The 19,002-nt window shown below is 55.2% G+C and overlaps 1 protein-coding gene across 1 annotated transcript in view; it reads right to left on the reverse strand.

The window, feature by feature from the left end:
* Positions 1–19,002, reverse strand: part of GRM4 (glutamate metabotropic receptor 4) — a 93,313-nt gene that overhangs the window by 27,743 nt on the left and 46,568 nt on the right. The window contains exons 3-4 of the mRNA XM_010949063.3: positions 4,288–4,423; positions 1,140–1,294 (exon numbers count right to left, since the gene is read on the reverse strand). Of these exons, the coding sequence (XP_010947365.2) occupies positions 1,140–1,294; positions 4,288–4,423 (291 nt within the window). The remainder of the gene's footprint in view (positions 1–1,139; positions 1,295–4,287; positions 4,424–19,002) is intronic.

Consider the following 19,002-nt stretch of genomic DNA (forward strand, 5'->3'; position numbering starts at 1 on the left):
CTGGGGCAAGGGGCATCCTGTGCATCACAGGATGTTCAGCAGCACCCCTGGCCTCTACCCACGAGATACCAGAAGCATCATTCCCCAACTGTGACAACCAAAATGTCTCCAGACATTGCCACTTGATCCTTGAGGGTCAAAAGCACCCACAGATGAGAACTATGGCTCTAAAGGCTGCTCTAATGTCCCAGAGAGAAAAGAGACTTGCCAGGCAAGTCTCGGCGCCCGGCCACGTAATAGCCACTTTGTGTCACTTTCTGCCACTACATGCCACATCATCTCTCTGAGCCTTAGTGTGTTCATCTGCTGCATGTGGATGGAAGCTTCTTGTGGGGTTGCGGGGAAGACTAAATGAGATGTCTGCAAGGGGCCTGGCATTTCTGGGTACCAATAGCCATAGTTATTGTTACTTTATGTTTATTATGGCTTAAGGCTGAGTGGGTAGTGTGGAAACTTCTGCTGCCTGTGTTCCCTCTGCCTCGGGTAAACAGAGGACACTGCTGTGTGACCTTACGCATGTCCCTCTCCTGCCCAGAACTCGGTATCCTGGAAAGTTTGGTGGAGGCAGACGCCTGCAGGCCTTTCCAGCTCCACCAATGCTGGACTGTACTGAAGCAAGAGTGGAGGAGAAGGCCCTGGGAACCTGCCTCCCCCATGGTGAGGACAGTGAGGTCCCTGCCAAATCGGGCCGTTAATGGGAACTTCATGCCTCACTCACAGAGAGGTTCCAGCCAGAGCAATCTGTTCCTGCCCAGGGTGACTGTGGGTTCAGCCCCAGGAGGAAAGGATGCCAGGCAGGGCAGGGCCGACTCCTCAACATCTAGGACTCGCCAGACCCAGGCAGGCTCTGCAGGGAGGCCCCTGTCCCCCAGCACAGGGCAGAAATATCTGGAAAGGGAGGAAGAAAGGTCCTAAATCTCGATTGGAATCCTGCTGGGTAGAATGTGGCCAGAAAGGCCTCCCAGCCCAGAACCTGAGCACAAAGAAGCTATGAGCCAAGGAAGAGGAAAGACAGGATGCAGGAAGATGAGGAGCAGGAGAGGCAGGGAGTCGGGGGACAGTCGGGGGTGACACTGACAGCAGTGGTGGATGGTGTCAGGTAAGAGCAGCGGGCGCACCACCAAAGCTGCTGGGCCTACCTCGCACGGACATCCTCTTGGGGAGGATGGTCACAGCCCCCTCAGCCACCTCCTCCAGGTGCAGCACAGGTGCGATCTTGGAGCCCCAGCTGTCCGAGCCCATCCAGAAGAAGTGGCCTGTCTGGTTGGCCTTCCGTGCAGCCTCCAGCACACGCCTGTGGGAACACACACCAGCCCAGCCCAGCCGTGTCCGCCCACAAAACTGCCCCCACCACCGGTCACACCTGTCTCCCTTACAGCCCACACCTGGACCCCTCACTCCTCATCCATGTGAGTCCCGGGCTCAGAGTTGCCCCAGCACCCATGCCAGTACCCCAGGCCCATGGTCCCCTGGTGCCCTGGCCCATAGGCCCACAGCTACCCCTCTCACCCCTCCCTGCACCCCTCTCACCCCTCCCTGCACCCCTATCCCCTGCCTGTCCCCTGGGCCCACCCCTGCCTACAGGCGCAGTGTGCTCCCCAGACCCACTCCTGTCCCCTAGGACCAAATCTGTCCCTGCAAACACCACACCTGTTTCCCTAGGTTTGGATCTGCCCTGTGTCTGACTCAGACCCCTGGAACTACATCTGCCCAGGTCCTGTCCTCTAAGGTTCATGCCACCTTGGTCCCTAGTTTTTATTTTTATATCCATATTTATATCCACTGTCTCACATACACAACACACACACACACACACACACACACACACACCTCTACACCCTCCACCTCTTCATCCCACCTCCTTCTGTGCCAAAAGTCCAGGTCCTTCAAAGACCTGCTCCCCACATCATCCTGGATGGATGAAAAGGAGCGGGCAGCCAGGTGCTCCCCCTTTCCCAGGCCTATAGTGACAGTGGTCCTAATCAAGTCAGGGGTCCTGGAGCCCAGCACAGGGCTGAGCCCACATGCAGCGCTCAGTCAGTGCTTACAGGATGCATGAGCTAAGTGGCCCCTCAAACACATCTTCTAGGAGGAGAAAGACAGGAAGGACTGGGCAGACTTCTCCCAGCGCAGCTCCCTCCACGGGGAGAGACTGGAGCCGAGAGGAAGCAAACAACTTGCTCAAGATCCCACAGCACCTAAGAGGCCAGGAGACTAGAAACTGGCCAGGCCCCTCCCGTGGACAAGGCCAGGACACAGACTCCAGGGGTTGGGTGGAGGATGCTGGGCCTGTGCAGGAGGTGGCCAGCTAGGGCAGGACAGCCTGCGGCTGCCAGGGAAAAACAGGTTTCCAGGCCCAAGAGCCCACACCTCCCCTCCTCCATCATCTCCTGATTCACGACATTGCCAGGCCCCCAAACCTGCTGCAGCCCCCGCAGGGCACATTAATTGGAGGTGAGGATGCTCTCAGAACCCACACCACAGCCCTATTAATACCCGCCTGCATCCGGCCAGCCAGAGATGACCAGAGATCCCAAGCCTCCATCTCTGCAAAGTCACCTGGGTTTATTTTTACTTCTGTTTGCTTCTGAAAATGCATGTGGATTTCCAGAAATGCGCCCCACCCCCTCCACCAACACACATACCCGAAAGCTGCTCAGAGAGCCAGTCTAAGGCCTTTCCCCCTTCCCCCCCAAGATGCCTCTTCTCTGGGATTTGTGGCCCAGAGCCTTCCGCCTTCCCTCCCAGTATGTGGGTCCACCTGAGCTGCGCAGGGGGCTGGAGTGGGTGGGGTGGGACCTGAGGAGGGCTGGCCTTTGGGGTGGGAGTGGGGGCAGGAGTACAGGGACTGGTGATTGGAGGGAAAAAAAAAACTCAGAGGAGTCCCTCCACCCCCAAGTGGCTGGCTGACCTGTGGCCACAGGACCATCCAGAGCCAGAATTTAGAGGACCTGAAAGCTTTGAGGGGGTTGGGAGCAGCCTCTGTTTTCAGCTTGGAGGTATCAGATGGACCCTGAGGACTCCCACTGCCTGGTCTTTTGCTGCCTGAGAAATACTTATTAGAGCTGGTCCTTTTAGCTTTTGAGGCCTTAGTGATCTTCCGGAACCTTGCCCTCCATCCCTGTAGGGACCTGACAATGTCTCCTGGGGGGACATCTGTTTTGCTGCAACTCAGGAGTCTAGGATGGGGTCTTTACAAGTGGGAAATAGTGTTGGAAAGAAAGGGACCCAGAGTGGATGCTGGTTAGCAGTGGGGTGGGAGCCGAGTAGGGGCAGGGCAGACTGGCCAGGCTGGGATGGGCAGGTAGGCAGGGGAGGCCGGAGGGCACAGCGGGCTCTGACAGCCCAGGCCAGCTATGGGAGGGAGGAGGCTGGGGAGGACCATATCTACTATCTCACCCTCCTCTGCAAATGCAGGGTGTGCCTCCCCTACCAGACTCTAAGCAGGGCCTGTGTCTCCTCTCAGATTGGGGAATGAGAGGCAGGTCCATTTTCAGTCCCAGAGAGGTGGTAGCAGAGAAAAGGCAGAAAGAAGGCAAGTGGGTTAGGAGGGGTGTTCAGAGGCCACCTTTTAAGGGTATGTGAGTGTCTGACCTGCAACTCATGACCCAGGGGCAGATGTGCTGAGAGGTGGGCTGGTCCAGGGTTTCTGCTCTGCATGGTTCTGGCACCCAGAGGCCACCTGCCCCAATTCTGCAGATGCGAAGACTGAGGCCCAGGGAGGAGCGATACTGCCAACAGTGAGTGTGGCCCCAAGCCAGACTAGAACTATAACCACAGCCCAGGCCTCTTCCCACTACTCTGAGCTCACCAAAGAAAGGAAGGAGTGGCTGAGGGATAGCCAGACCACCCCATGTCAGCCTCTGCTCTAAGCCCTTTATGCACACTCCTGCATTCAGGACTCAAACAACACTATGTAGCAGGCATCCTTAACTCGTTTTTTTTAAAAACAGACAAAAGGCCCAGAGAGGTTGAGAAACTTGCCTGAGGTCACACAGCTAACAGGAGGAGTAGAACCTAGATGCCCCAAGCCCACAGCCTTAGTCCCCCCATTAAAGTACCTGTTTACCACCCCCAGTTGGTAGAATGGATGCAGGAAACAGGGAGGGGGAAAGAAAGGGGGCCCCATTAACAGTAGCCTGTGTCCCAGCCTGAGGGGTCTCCAGCCCACACACTCACTGGCCCACCCCATCTCTCTGGACTCCAAGGTGGGTCAGGCTTGTCTAGGAAGGTCTCCCGCAGGGATCCCTAGCTCCCAGCCCCCACCCCACTGCCTTCTGCCCTCACCTGATGTCGTCCTCATTGGCAAAGATGATGATCGCCCTGGCATTCGAGGTCTCCAGGAGGCGCCGGATGATCTTGTCAAACTCCCCAGGCTTCGGTTCCCGTGGTATCTTGACTGACTGGGCGATGCACACACCCCCTGCAGAAGGGTACCAGTCAGCCTGGGGCAGACAGGGTCTCTCCCCCAACCACACTCCGGGGGGGTCCCACGTTCCCCTAGCCTGATGCTTAGCTCCCAGGTGCTGATCTCTGAACATGAACTGTGAAGTCAGAACAGCCACAGTGCAAATTTTAGCTTTGCTAGTCATGAGCTATATGACCCTGGACATGCCACTTAAGTTCTCTGTGCCTCAGTCTCCCCATATGTACAAACAGGTTGCTAGCAAGAGGCAACAGAGCATCATAGCTAGGAGCTAGACTGTCTGGGTTCAAATTTCAGCCATGCTACTTAATGCTATGTGATCTCAGGCTGATTACTGAACCTCTCTCTGCCTCAGGTACAACATCTATAAAGTGAAGATAACAATACTACCTATTTCATAGGGTTGTTATAAAGCTAAGTGACTTCATGCATATAAATACAATAATATCTGGCACATAGCAAGTGCTTAGTAAACACTGTTTATTTTCAATGTAACCACTTCATATGGTTTTTGGAGGAGTAAATCTGAGAATGACAGCAAATTGTCCACCCTGGGTCATTAGTGCCTCCAACCCCCACATCCACACACACCTCTGAGGGCTCTAGTCCCCAGGCCCTGTGCTCATTAACAGGTTCTTGGTAACAGCAGCACGCACGGCAAGTTTCTCGCACTAGAAAGAGGGCTGCTCCATGCCAGGCGCCTGCCAGGCGTGGGGCCACATGACACACACAATCTCACACCACCAGGAAGTAGAACCCCTGGTTCTCTGTAACATCCACAGGCCTCTGACCCACCCTGACCAGCACCTCCCTTACTTTCTGCTACTTTCAGGTAAGCCAAGCCCCTCAAGTCCTCCTAAGACACCCAAAGACGTCCCAAGCCCCAGAGGAGAGCATGGCTACCAGGAGCTCCTGGAGAAGGGAGAGAAGGAGAAAATAAGAGAGAGTATGGGGGCAGGACTGGGCACCTCCAGTCCCGGATCACATAGAGAGCCAGAGGGAGCCAGTCTGCTGCCCACAGCGCTGGCCCGGCCCTAACAGTGGCCGGGCAGACGCTCAGCTCCCAGCTAAACCCTCCATATGGTTTCTTTCCAGTTAGAAAGTGGGCCAATTGTGACGTTTCTCTCGCAATCTGGGGAAACAGATGGACAAAAGGAGAAGGCTGGACAGGATAAGGATGAGCCACCTGGCTCCAGAAGGGAGGAGGGGACCAGGGGGCCAGAGAAGAGGGAGGCAGGGGATGGGAGTTAATTGCTCTGAATAGGGAGAAACGCTTAGGTTAAGTCATATTTCTGGCTGATGCTCCCTGAAGAAGTTGCACGGTATGGTCCTACCTGACACCCCAGGGTACATCTTAAATGCTTCGTTTTGCTGGTGAAAGGAGAGTTAGGTGACCACAGCTCTGTCAGCTAGAATGTGAGTGAGTCACAAGATCCTCAGAAATGAGCGCTGGTCTAAGCAGGGTGGGATATTCTTACAACCACAAGGGTCAGGGGACTGGAGGGGAGTTTGGGGGCTTTTGCCAAGCTCAATTACTAGTGAACGTTCATAGAGTGTCTAATGCAGATTGCATATTATTCTGAACATTTTACATGGATTCACTCATCTGAGGTTAGTATTATCAGCACAGTGTCACCCCAGGAGAGCCAGCCCCTTAGTCCCTGGGCTGAGGCCCCCTGAGCAGCCAAGCTGACAATTCCATTGATGGAGATGCTGTGGTGGAAGTAGCGGCAGGGTATAGCTCAGTGGCAAAGCACATACTTAACATGCATGAGGTCCTGGGTTCAGTCCCTAGTACCTCCATATAAATACATACATACATACATACATACATACATACATACATACATACCTAATTATCTCCCCTACAAAAAATAAAATTAAATTTAAAAAAAGGATGCTGAGGCACAAAGAAGTTAAGTGGCTTCCCCAAGGTCACACAGATAGTCGGGGACAGAGCAGGGGTTCGAATGCAGGCCATCCGGCTCCTTGTGGCTACCTACCAGCCAGCCCAATGTGTCATGACAGGCCACGTGGGGAATGGGAACAGGTTGGGAAGTGGAGTCAGGGAACACATGGGGCCCATGAGCTTGTCTGGGCACAGGATCTGCCCCGGAGTAAGTACCCACCGGTGTCACGGGCCCCACAGAGAGAAACCAAGTGCCCATGGGGCCCCCTGGCATCACTGCCCAATTGTCAGCTTGGCTGCTCAGGGGGCTTCAGCCCAGGGACTAAGGGGCTGGCTCTCCTGGGGTGACACCAGCTTCCAGTAGTAAGTGGCACAGTATCTGCCTCAACAGCCCTCCTCGCCCCTTGGCGCAGCTAGAGAGGACTGGGGAGGACTGGAGAGGGACCAGCATTCACTGAGCACCCATTGCATGCCGGGCACTCAATAAATCCTCACATGCCCTGGGGCAGGCATTTCACAGATGAGGAAACAGGCTCAGAGGTGCTAAGTAGCCTGACAGAGGTCACACAGGCAGTAAGTGGGGCTGTAACCAAGTCTGTGTCCACAGCCTCTCTCAGGCAGAGAAAGGGGAGACCCCAGTCACTGGGTCTCCGTTAACCCCCATCTCCTGCAGCTCCCCGCCACCTCTGGGAAGACCCCAAGTCTAACCCCTGCAGTGAGTGCTGGAACATCCCTGTACCCCCCTGGGCCCCACCAGCCCACCCACCTCTCCCAGCTCCCTAATTCCCACCCCCACCCTCACTGGGACCCTGCAGTGAGTGCCCAGCCCCACATGGGGCTGCCCACCCCCTCCCCAATCTGGCTCCTGAAATCTTACCTTCGCCTGAGGACAGGCTCTTTCCTGGCCAGGCCTCCCCTGACCGCTGGAACTCTGCACCGCCCCCAGGCTCCAGGCAGCTGCCCTGACTTGAACGTGATAAGGAGACTCCACTAGCGAAACTTGATATGGGTTTCCTGTTGTATTTTGTGGTCTTTGCGCCCTTTCCCTGTGTGGTCTTGTGACCTTTCCCATTGTTCTCCAGGTCCAGCCGATGTGTTAGTGCCCGTGTCTGCCTCCAGCTGCACTCCCCAAGGGCAGGGCCAGCTCTGAGTGTTCATTCATTCATTCACTCATTCGAGAAGTGCCCTGCTCAGTTTCTGGCATATTCAGTCCTTAAGAAACAATAGCAAATAAAACCCCTTCCTTGGGAGCTCAGTCTAGTTGGGAAGCAAGATCGGAAGAGAGAGCGACCAGCCCAGGAGGGGCACAAGGAGACAGCACTGCTGGCCACACGGGTGGCAGGGAAGGCCTGCTGGGTGCCAGGCCCACTGCATGCTTCCCCAGACACCACGCGTCCCATGACACTCCCTGCCCAACATGCTACCAACTGCCTTTCCTTCACTGAGTCAACAAATGTTTGCTGAGCACCTACTATGTGCCTGGCACCGTTTAGATGCTGGGATGCAGCTGTGAGGAGGGCAGAGCCTCTGACCATACAGCTTACACTGCAGGGTGGAGGTCTGAAAACACCTGGGAGGCAGGGCAGAGGAGGAAGCGAGCAGAGCGATGCGATGGAGGGAGGCTGGGGACTGCAGCCCCGCACTCCACCCAGCTTCATCCTAGGGGACAGGGAGGCTGCAGCCTGGCCATACAGCTGAAGCACAGAGGCAGATTTGAACTCTGTTCTGACTTTGCTCTGGGGGCTGCTGCCTTGCCTGAAAGCCAGGAATTGAAAATACTTTGGACTTATAAATCCCACCCTCAAATGACAGATCACTGCCAAAATGACCTCGTTTTTCTGTCCTCCACTGCCTGGGATTGTCCACTTCCACCTCCCTCCATCAGCACAGACAATCCAGGGAGCTTGTTTGAGGCTGGGCCACGGAGACCTACAGGCACTAAGGGACAGGCCAGGGAGTCGGTCAGCCCAGTTTTCCGCCTGAGGTGTCTCCCTGATGCCCCGGGGGACTTGGGTTTACACACAGTGCAATCACTACACCTGTGCTCAGCTTCTTCTTCCCCCTGGCACCTCCTTAAACCCCACGGGATGGCTCTCTCCATTCCATCGATCTAAATAAATCCTCTCCCCTCGCTCCAAGCAGCCCCCGGATCCCCTGTCTTCATGACACCCCAACTCATGGGCTGTGCCTACCCTGGTGGTTCAGGGAAGGCTGAAAGAAAAGCCCCACCCCCACCCCAGGGCAGCCTGCTTTCACCCAGGCAGACCCCAGGTGGGGACAGTCGGGGGACCCAGGCTCTCCTGTTCCTCCCCAAAGCCCTCAGCCATATCCTCCAGGCTCAGGAATCCTCTTACCCCCTGTTCCTTCATTCTCTCCCTCACCAGGACATCCACTCTCGCCAGCCCCTGGGGCAAGGCTTAGGCCCCTCCCAGGAAGCAGCTAAGCAGCCAGCCCCCAGGCAGTGGGGCAGAGAGGTGACCAGATAGGGCACCACATCCACAGCTCCTGGGGACTCAGCGCCAACCCCCTCTTGCTCCAGTACCCAGGGCCCTGGGATCGCATTCTGCAACCCAGGCTGCTACCTCTGCCCAAGAAGCACCCCGGGCTCTGGGCTCCAGACTTGGAAGGAGAAAACTCCTCCTCCAGAGCGTGGAGCAATTTCCCTGCAGCTGCACAGTGCAGGGGGCGCAGCGAGGCCTGCCCTCCCCCAGCCCAGCAGCAGCTGCAGGGGGTCCAGCAAGACCTGGCTCCTCTTCCCCTCTTCTTTCTTTCTTTTTCTTTTTTTTTTTTTTTTTTTTTTTTGGTCCTTTTAACTCTAAAAAGAGAGAAAGACAATGAAAGACAAATCCAGGAAATCAAGTGGAAAAATCTACATTATCGCAAAATATGAAGGCAGCAAACTGCAAAACAGAAGAGAAAGTGGGGGTTGTTACACAACCTGAGAGCATCCCCCAGGCTCCCGGCAGAGAGAGGGGTGGGGGAAGGCATGAGTTGGCCCCCTGTGGTCACACGAAGACAAACACACACACACAGACACACACATACACACACACACACAGTTCTTTCTCTCCCTGTCCCTCCTTCTTTCCTTCCCACTCTGAAAACCAGGCTCTCAGGAAAGGGAGCTACTCAGAGGGGTAAGGGATGAACACGGTGCTACCTTTGTTTTCAGCCAGGAACGAGGTCCTTGTCTAAATAAACGGAGCTGTGTGGTGGATTCCAGGCAGCCAAGCTGTGGCTGGAAGGGTGTCTGAGGTCGGGAAGACGTCCAGGCCCTGAGTGAACATCCCCTAACCTGCGGCTGTTCAGGGTGAGCGGGGATGAGGGGACAGTGAGGGGGGCCCCACTCCAGCCAGCTCTGGATTCAGCTGGGTCTGGGACTCCACGGAGGGCTCAGGGCTCTCCAGGGGTCGGCTCAGGCCTGGTTCACGGCCACCATCCCCCTTCCTGCTCCCACTACTGGTTCTTCTCCCCACCATCCAGTGTCCACTGCAGCCTATTTCTAAAGCACAGATCATCTGACATATGACTCCCTGCCTGCCACCCTTGGTGGCTCCCCACCTCTGTGTGTGTGTGTATGTGTGTGTGAAACACCCAAGGCCCACATCTCTCCCTCAGGTCTGCAACGTCCAGCCTCACTCTGGTCCCTACAAAAACCCACCATCTGACCACATCTGCTGCCCCAGCAGGCCTTCTCAGAGGCTGCTCCCTCCGCCAAGAGTGACCCTCTGGCCCCCCATCGCAGTCCTTCCCTCACGGAGGCCCGCTTATCTCCTCGGTGTCTGTCTCTCCACTCTGGGCCTCAAGGGGCCCAGCACACAGGCTCACCAGCTCAGAACAGGCCATGACCCACACTTGCTGGATGAATGAGCCACTGAGTGCCCGACTGACAGGGTTGGGAGGACCAGCAAGGCAGGAGCTGCTGGCATGAGCACGGGGTCAGAGGCTCTGTAGGAATCCAAGGTGACCAAATACTCAAAGCTTCCCATCTCCTCTGGGGACCTACCAGACCCCCTCAGCCCACTGTGACTTCCCTTCTGAGCCACCACCTGGTCACACTGAGTGTCCAGAAGTCTGTATACACAGACAGTGGGCAACCACTTTGTGCCAGGCTGTGGGCTGCAAAATCTATGCACAGTGCCTGCCCTGTAGGACTGGCTTGCAGGGTCTGAGCACACATTGGGCTGGACACCTGCACTTCAGGACCTCTCTGTCAGCCCTGCCTTCTGTTGGGAGCTTACTTCTCCACCTAGATGCAAATTCCCTGCTGTAAGTGCTCAGGAAACATGCATGCAGAAGAACCAGTGGAAAAGTATAAGATAGCTGTGCAAATCGGCGGGGCCCCAAGGGCCTGGCCAAAGACAGCTGGGCCAGCAGAGAAGGGCATGAGAGCAGGGTGACTCCAGCCCTCAGGAGGCAGTGGGCCCACTACAAGAGATTTGACTGGAGCCAGAAAGACCCAGGTACTAAGGGACAATGAGGGGAAGACAGTCACCCCGTTTCCCACCTATAAATATCTCCCATCAAAGGTTTGTGCAAAGCATGCACCTGCTTTCAGCTTCCTCCTCCCCTCCAGTTTGAGACAAGAGGGGAGGATGCTCACTCCACTGCTTCCTGGCTGAGTGACTTTGGACAAGTTACTTAGCCTCTCTGAGCATCAGGTTTCCCATTTGAAAAATGGGGATGGACTTAAAGAAACTACCTGGTGAGGTTGGAATGAGGGTCACATGCGATGGTGTCTGTGAAGGCCTGAGTCTGCCTCCCAGAGCAAGGTCTCTGGGCAGTAAGCAAGTCCTAGTTGGGGTGGGGGCTGCTGAAGTAGAGGGGGTGGGGCAGGAGCTTGGAGGACAGAGACCTTATCACCCAGCTCAGGTCAGGACCCAGGGCTGGTGAGACATGCTCAAGGGACCAGGGACAACAGGAGAAACCAGGAACTGTCCCCAGGGACAGGGTCCTGGGCAGAACCTGGGGCCTTAGCCTAGAGGCCCAGGGACTGTCCAAGGCAGGACACACATACTTTCTTTCCTGAACATTCTCAGCACACCCCGCCCTAGCATCACTCCCAGTGCCCCCAACACACACACCCTCACAAAATCACATACCACACATCACTACAACCTCACATAATCTCATAGTCCCAAGCCCTCAGAGACACACAGCCCTACCCCATCGTGGGGACGGAATCTGGCGACAACCTCATACTCAGACTCACAGCCACAAGGACATGCACATGGCCACACAGTCACACCTCCCACAATCCCACAGCCGCACAAGCTCATGCAGTAACAACACAGCTTCACACAGTCACACTCACCACATACCACCTCCCACAGTCACCCTACACATAGCCACAGAGCCAGGCACCCAAGTTAGGTGTCCCTACCTCCTTGGAGCCGCCAGCCAGCCCGGGCCACACCTTAGCACCATCAACACCTCACCTTTGGCCTTTGCTACCTGTGTGGGGTGGGGGGCCCTGGCTAGGGAGTGCTAACAGGGGTGGGGTAGTGACTGGACAGAGGGGGACCACACCTCTGTCATCCAACAACTATTTACCAAACTGCCTCAGTGGTCCCACTGGGCAAAGCCCTCATCTTCCCTCAGAAAACAGGCCATCCACTCACCCACCCTGCACCTGTGGAGAACCAGACTGGACCTGCAGGTACTAGGGACACAGGCATCAGAGGCTGGCCTGCTGTGACACAGGAGGCTGAGTCTGGGCACAGATGGGGCCCACATCCCATCTAATCACCTACATGATAAAAGCCAAGTCACCCAACCTCTCTGAACCCCCATCTCACATCTGTAAAGTGAGACAGCATTGTCCCCCCATCCCAGACAGGGCAGGGGTGTCGTGAGGAGGAAAGTGGTCACCTATGGACAGGCCCGGCCCCAGCGGGGATATTTTGGGGAGGGAGAGGCGGCAGGTTGTGGGGGACCAGCCAGGGCAGCCATGGGGCTCAGAGCACCTGAGCTGAGGGCTGCTGTCCCCTCCCCGGGAGGCTGCTGGGCAGCGCAGGATGTTCTGAGCTGCATTATTCATGGCGCTCAGCTCTGAGCAGAGGGAAATTTGCTGAGTGATCGACCTAATATCTTAACACAAACCCATTTAGGCAAAACACCTTTGAAGCGAGAAAGGCGGAAAAAAAAGAGAGCGAGAGAAGGAAGCAAAGGTGTTTGGAGGCAGGTGGCGGGGAGGGCACAAGGAGACCGGTGGTTCCTGGCCAGCCCCCGCCCCAGGCCCCCCGGAGTCCCCTCCCCCAGCCCAGCCCCCCCAGGCCCCCTCACCCCACTCTCAGTGGCCATGCTGGACATGTCTCAACTAAGGGAATGCCACACAGATTTGGTTCAGAGAGGGAAGAGAGTCTGCCCAAGGCTCACACAGCAAGTCAAGCCAGCTGGCAGCCAGACCCAGGACTGCTAAGTGTTCAGAGTTCTCTGCTGAAAAGCCCCTTTCAAAACAAGACCCTAGCTCCAGTGACACGCCTTGGGGGCAAGGTCACACAGCAGATTTTCAGCCCCCTCCTCAGCCTCATCATTCCTCGCCCTATCACAAGACCACTTTCTCTAACACAACCCAAACTTTCCCACCCTGGAGGCTTTGCTGGTCGCTGTGCCAGAAATATACCCCCTGCTTCTCCACCTGCCTAACCCCAACCTCGATTTCCCCACCTCTTCCCCGACGAAACACCCCAGATCCTTCCCCACTGGGAACTCATCACTGCTCACCCAGGCTCTCATCACACCGCTCTCTGCTGGTACCACCACCCTCTGTCTCTGCTGTGGCTGGTTTTATAACTCTCGTGCTTCAAGGCACGAGGGCTGGAGCCAGGTCGCCTGGGTTCAGATCCCAGCTCTGTCACTTCTTAGTTGTGTGACTTTGAACAAGTTACTCACCTCTCTGGGCCTTGTCTCCTCATAATAAAGCATGAAAAATAAGTGAGTTAGTACATGCAACATAAATATTCAGTAAGTGTTTGCTGCATTATAATAATGTCAGTTTCCTCCATCAGCCCATAAGCCCCTTCAAAGGGAGACTGCATCTTTCTCTTTTCTAACTTCCCTGTTTCCAGAAGAGTACCAGGCACACAGTAGGCGCTCAGTCAGTGTTGCTTGACCTGAGCCTAATTTCCAGTAATGTCATCTGCCGGCCTCTTCACCCCCGATCCCTTGGGAAGAGGAGCCAATGCAGGCAGGTGGTGGAGACCACTGTGCGGAGTAGGCGTGCAGAGATGATGACCTCTGGTCTGCTCCACCCCACAGCAGTAACTGAGGCTCAATTGGGCAGGGAGGGGCCATGGTTAGGGACCGGCAGCCAGGCCTGAGATTTGGCCGGAGAGGAATAGGCGGCTGCAGGCTGGGATAAAATATTTAGGAGCCCACATCCCCAGGAAGTGGAAACTGACAAGCAAAATGAAATGTTGAGATGTAATTACCCAGGCAGGCCAAGCATGTCTCTCCACCAACAGCGGCGGGCTCAGACCCCTACAACATGCCACAAGCAGGCCCTGGGTAATGAAGTCCTCCTGCACACTCTCCTGTGCTGACCCTCACCCCCCTCCTCTTCAGGCCAGGCCAGGGGAGGGGTAGCAAGGGGCTTGGTTCTGGTTCCTCCAAACCAATCCTTTTGATGGCAGGACAACAGGATGTGCAGGAAATAGGGGGCCTGGGCCCAGCCCTGGCACCAGGTATACCTGGGGTGAGGCCTCAGCTTCCTCAGCTAAAAAACAGGGCTGCTGACCCTGCCTGGGAAGCAGGACCAAGGTGGTGGATGTGAGCCTGCTCTGCCATGGTGGAGGACGGTGGTGGCGGCAGCAGCCTCTTGCAACGAGGACAGCGCAGATACCAGCCTGACCCTGCAGAACATCGGAGGCTTTCTTGATCGCCGGGCTGCCTGGGATTCAGGTTAGTAAGAGCTGATGGAGAAAGGTCAGGGACTGAAGCCCAGAAGTGGCCCTGAAGAGAAGTGTTCACCCTACCCCCAAAAAAATCTGTCCTAGGCTCTCCCGATGCTGTTGGGGAAAAGCTTGGGGCCCCACAACCTGAGGGCCTGCTTGGCCAGATCTAGGAGTGGGGAGACAGGCACCAGGGAGGGATGGAAAGGGGACTCCAGGTCTGGATCCTGGGAGCAGATTTGAGTGGGCCTCAGAAGGGCATCCAGGAGAGGGGAGGGGGTGGAGGGGTGTTCAGCTGACCTTGCCCTCCCTGCATGCCAGGGCTGGGCAGGGGATGCTACCATTTGATAGCTATTCTCTTATTAGGTGTTCGGGGTCAGATGTTTTTCATAGTGATGGACTGTTCCGAGTTGCAATACAAGGGACAACCTGGGATGGGCACTAAATATCAGTAGGGACCTGAGTCATTGTGATATTTATACTGACATTTAAATGCACCCCAGGCAGTCTGGCCTGGGTGGGAATGCCCAGAGTTGAAAGATCCTTTCTAACTTAAACCAGAGCCCAGAGACGTTCATGATCTGCCCAAGGCAGTATGCATGTGCCACTTCCACAAATGCCACCTGGCCCCTCTCCAGGCTGTGTCTGTGCCAGCTGATCCCTCAGGCCCTAGCCCCTTGTGCAGCCCCCCTCCCATCAACACCATCTGACCAGACCAGAGCCCCAGGCCTGCCTGTAAACCTCTGCTTGCCCAGCCTGGCTGCCCCACCTTTCCACCAAGACTGATCCCACCCCAGCACCAGCATCCATCGTACCTTCACTGGCTCTCACCTCCCTCAAGGCAAAGTCCAAATTCCTCAGCTCAGTCCTGAGGCCCTGCAGCCTCATCCCTCATTGTTCCCCACCTCCAACAGCACTGCAGTCCCCAACACACCAAACTGTCCCCTCAGCTTTTATGCCCAATTCCCCTTTCCAGACTCCTTCTTCAAGTCAGCTCCCATCAGTTCTTGAGGATTCAGCTGGGGCCTCCTCCTCCAGGAAGCCTTCAGAGGTATCCCCAGGCTCCTTCTCCTCTGGGTGCCCACAATGATCCCAATGTCTCATCACTGCACTTAGCACAGGGAAGGGAAATTATTGGACTAGATGCTTCTGAGCTCCAGGGAGATGGCCACCGCCAGGCCCACTGCTGGACACAGAGCATTCACTGATTCAGCAATGATTTACTAAGCTCCCCTCAGTGCCAGATGTTGTCCTAGATGCATCAGGGGACAGCCATGAATAAGACAGACAAGAATCCAACCCTCATGAAGCTGACATCCATCTATGAAGTAGACTACAGATGCTGAGAAATGAAAGAATGAATCAATGAACAAACTAGCTAATTAAGGGCTGGCCTATCGTCCAGAAGGTTTCTTGGCCCCACCTTCAGCTCCTGTCCCTCCACCCTCCTCTTCCTGTCTGCCCCCTCACTCCCCTGCCCCATCCTCTTCCTCTCTGTCTCCCTCTCTCCCTCACACACACATTAAACCAGCCCAGATCTTAGATGCTATGACCATTACACAGAAAAGGAAACCCAGCCCCACAGGCCAGAGCCTAGTCTGGGCTGCCTCCACCTTCTCTTTCTCCAGCCCATCTTCTCTTCTGCCTTTCTATCTCTCTCTCCCAGCCTCTGGGGTGACTGGTAAGTTGCCGCCTCTGTCTAAGCTGGTTTCCCTGTCTTAAATGGGGCAGGCAGGTTCTAGGAGATGGTAAAGTGGGCCCGCGCTTCCCCCTCCCCTGCACCCCTCTGCAGCCCCTACTGTGTCCGCCCCTCCATTCCCTTTCTCCTCCCTCCCTCTCTCCTCTCTCCTCCAGCTTGTCACTTTGTCCTGCTTCCTCCTCCCATCCCAAGGCCTCCCTCGGGCCCCAAAACGTCTGCAAAATGGTCGTTAGCTTTCCTTCTGGCTCATTAAAAATGAGAATTTGCATAGAATATCCATATGATCATTCTGTCTACAGCAAAATGGGGCATGGATATAATGTACCACACAAGTCAGGGAGAACAAGGAGGACAGTCACAAAGGGAGGGGGGAGATCCCCGACCAGGAAGAGGCCAAGTGCTTACCCTTAGGGCCTGAGGTCTCAGAGGCAGCCCCTCACCTGCTCCAGCCCTTTCCTGGCCTTTCAGGTGGCTAATTCATCAATTTTTGTCATTCTTACAATGACCAGCACAGTAGCAACTACAGTTATTCCCATTTTACAGATGGAGAAACTGAGAGCCAAAGAAAAGTGGCTTCTCCAAAGACACACAGCAAGTCCAAGGCAGGCCTGAGGGTCAGCTCTGTCTGCCAGGGGCCGCCTGCCCCCGACCCCCCGCCATGTCAGCCTGCTGCTCTCAGGAATGCCACCCCCTTCTCACTCTCAGAAGGAAAGCATCATCAAGAACCAAATTCAGTCACTCACTCCCCTACCCAGAGCACCGTTCGGCATCTCTGGGACAGCCCCACCCATTCTTCAAGGCTCTCCTCTCATCACCCCCTCCTCAAGGAAGCTCCCCTTCCCTCAATTCCTGCCCTGGCCTCCCCTTCCATACAACAACAATTTAGCCAGATGCAGAGAATTTGGAGACAACACTTCCAAACCTCTCATCTCAGCTATATAATTGCATTCAGACCTTCCTCATCCCAGAAAGGATTCATGGCAGTGCCCAGAAATAAATACATTTGACTAAAGGAGAAAATGATAACAAAACTGAGGGGAAGGGGCCAGCACTTTATAGATAAGACTCTGATCAGCATACAGGCATACAGGGACTACCCAAGAACTGGCCATTTGTTTGTTGGGGACCTACACCAACCAGAGCTTCCCCAGAGTCTGGCCCTGGGGTGGGCACCGCTATCCGTGGTGCTGAAGCCAGGAGTGCCTAGGCAATGCCGCTGCCCTCTGCCAAAACACAACTTGGGAGCAAGTCCTGTGGGCTTCAAAATACATCCCAAATCTGTCCCTTCTCATCACCCCCACTCCCTGGTCCCAGTCATCATCCCTTCTTGCCTAAATGACAGCAATAGCCTCCTCACTGGCCTTTCTGCCTTAGGCCCACAGTCTCTTCCCCACACAACAGCCAGAGAGATCCTCATAAATCCGAGTCCATTCATGCCCCTCCTCTGTTCACAACCTTCCCATGGCTCCCATCTCTTTCAAAGCAAAAGCCAAAATCTTCACAGTGGCCCAGAAGGCTTCCTGGGATCTGCCCCTCCTCTTCTACTTCTCTCCCCCTCACTCACTCTGCTCCTGCCTCTTGGCTATTCCCCAAATGCCAGGCAGGCTCCCACCTCAGGGCCTTTGTACCTGCCTTTCTTCTGCCTGGGGCACTCTTCCCACAGATCTCTACATGGCTCACTCCCTCTGCCTGAATGCCACCTCTCCAGAAAAGCCTTCCTTGACCACATGTATGAAGTAGTCTCCACTCTCTGCCCCTCTCTGCCCATTTATGCTGCTTTATTCTTCATAGCAATACCTATCAGCTCCTACCTGAAATTATATTATATGAAAATGTATTTACTTGCTTACTATAAGCTGCTTCTATCCCTCTCCCCAAAGATGAGTCCACAAGGCCAGGGATCTTCATCTGTTTAGTCCACAGCTCTGGTTCGATGCCTGGCACACAGCAGATGCAGGGCCCAGACTGTGCTAGTGCTTTACATATATTAACTCATTTAATGCTCATGGGAACCTAAAAGAGAAGTGTTATTAATATTCCCATTTCATGAGGTAGAAACTGAGCCACAGAGACCCTAAGTGACTGCTCAAGGTAGCACAGCTCATGGTGGCCGAGCCAGTATCTGGGCTTTTAACCCTCCACTCTACTGCATCACCCAGGGGAGCACAGGATTCAGAAGGCCAAAGCCACAAAGGGGCTGCAATCAGCAAAGGGAAACTTTTCTAAACTCTGAAGAAATCTACAAACATGTTCCACAAAGGAGGCCGGTGAAAGAAAATGTTGCTTCCTGTCCAAAAGGGAAAGGATGCAAACTCAGAGCAAAAAGAGCTCAGCATCTAACATTGTCTTTCTCCTGTCAGCCCCATCAAGCTTAGAGGCAAACGCAGAGAGGAACGTGATAGGTTGGGGCAAACACCTCAGAGATGAGTCAGAGAGAGAGAACAGTGGCCCAATGACACCCAACCCACGGGACTCACAAAATCACAAGGTGCCAGCACCACAGCAAAGAGCAGAGGGGCAGAGAAATCAGAGTGAACAGGCGAAGTCCCTGGGGTGGGCCAGGCAGCTCAGGGCTCATCTTCACAGCAGGACAGAGACTGACCTGGCAATCATCAAGCAGTCACACTGATGCCAGCACCTTGCCAATTTCCAAGCGCCGTCCATCCAGGAGACCTAGCTGGCACGTGGTGGGCCTCATGGCTCAGCAGGGGACATCTATGCTGGATCTACTTAATTTCTACCCACAGTACAGGGGCAAGCTGCAGACCAGGGGAGCAGAAGATGCAACTGGTCTCAAGTTCAGGACAGCCTGGTTGATAAGCTAGAATGGTGGGGACTGGCTTCAGGGCAGGGCCCACTTCCCTCCCGCATCCTTGGAAAATGTATGGTCAGTGGGCAGGGCATGCTGGGACCTGGCTGCAGGTTCCTGGACTGTGAGGTCCAGAGATCCCCCCTCCCTGAGAAGATGCTACAAGCCATCCCACTCTCACATACACCAAGCAAAGCCAGTGACAGGACCCTTCCCTGCTTCTGCATGCTGCCCACCCAACAGCTACTCTCAACCACCTTTCATCTG

This window comes from Camelus bactrianus, chromosome 20 (genome assembly GCF_048773025.1).
Source record: "Camelus bactrianus isolate YW-2024 breed Bactrian camel chromosome 20, ASM4877302v1, whole genome shotgun sequence".
NCBI lineage: Eukaryota > Metazoa > Chordata > Mammalia > Artiodactyla > Camelidae > Camelus > Camelus bactrianus.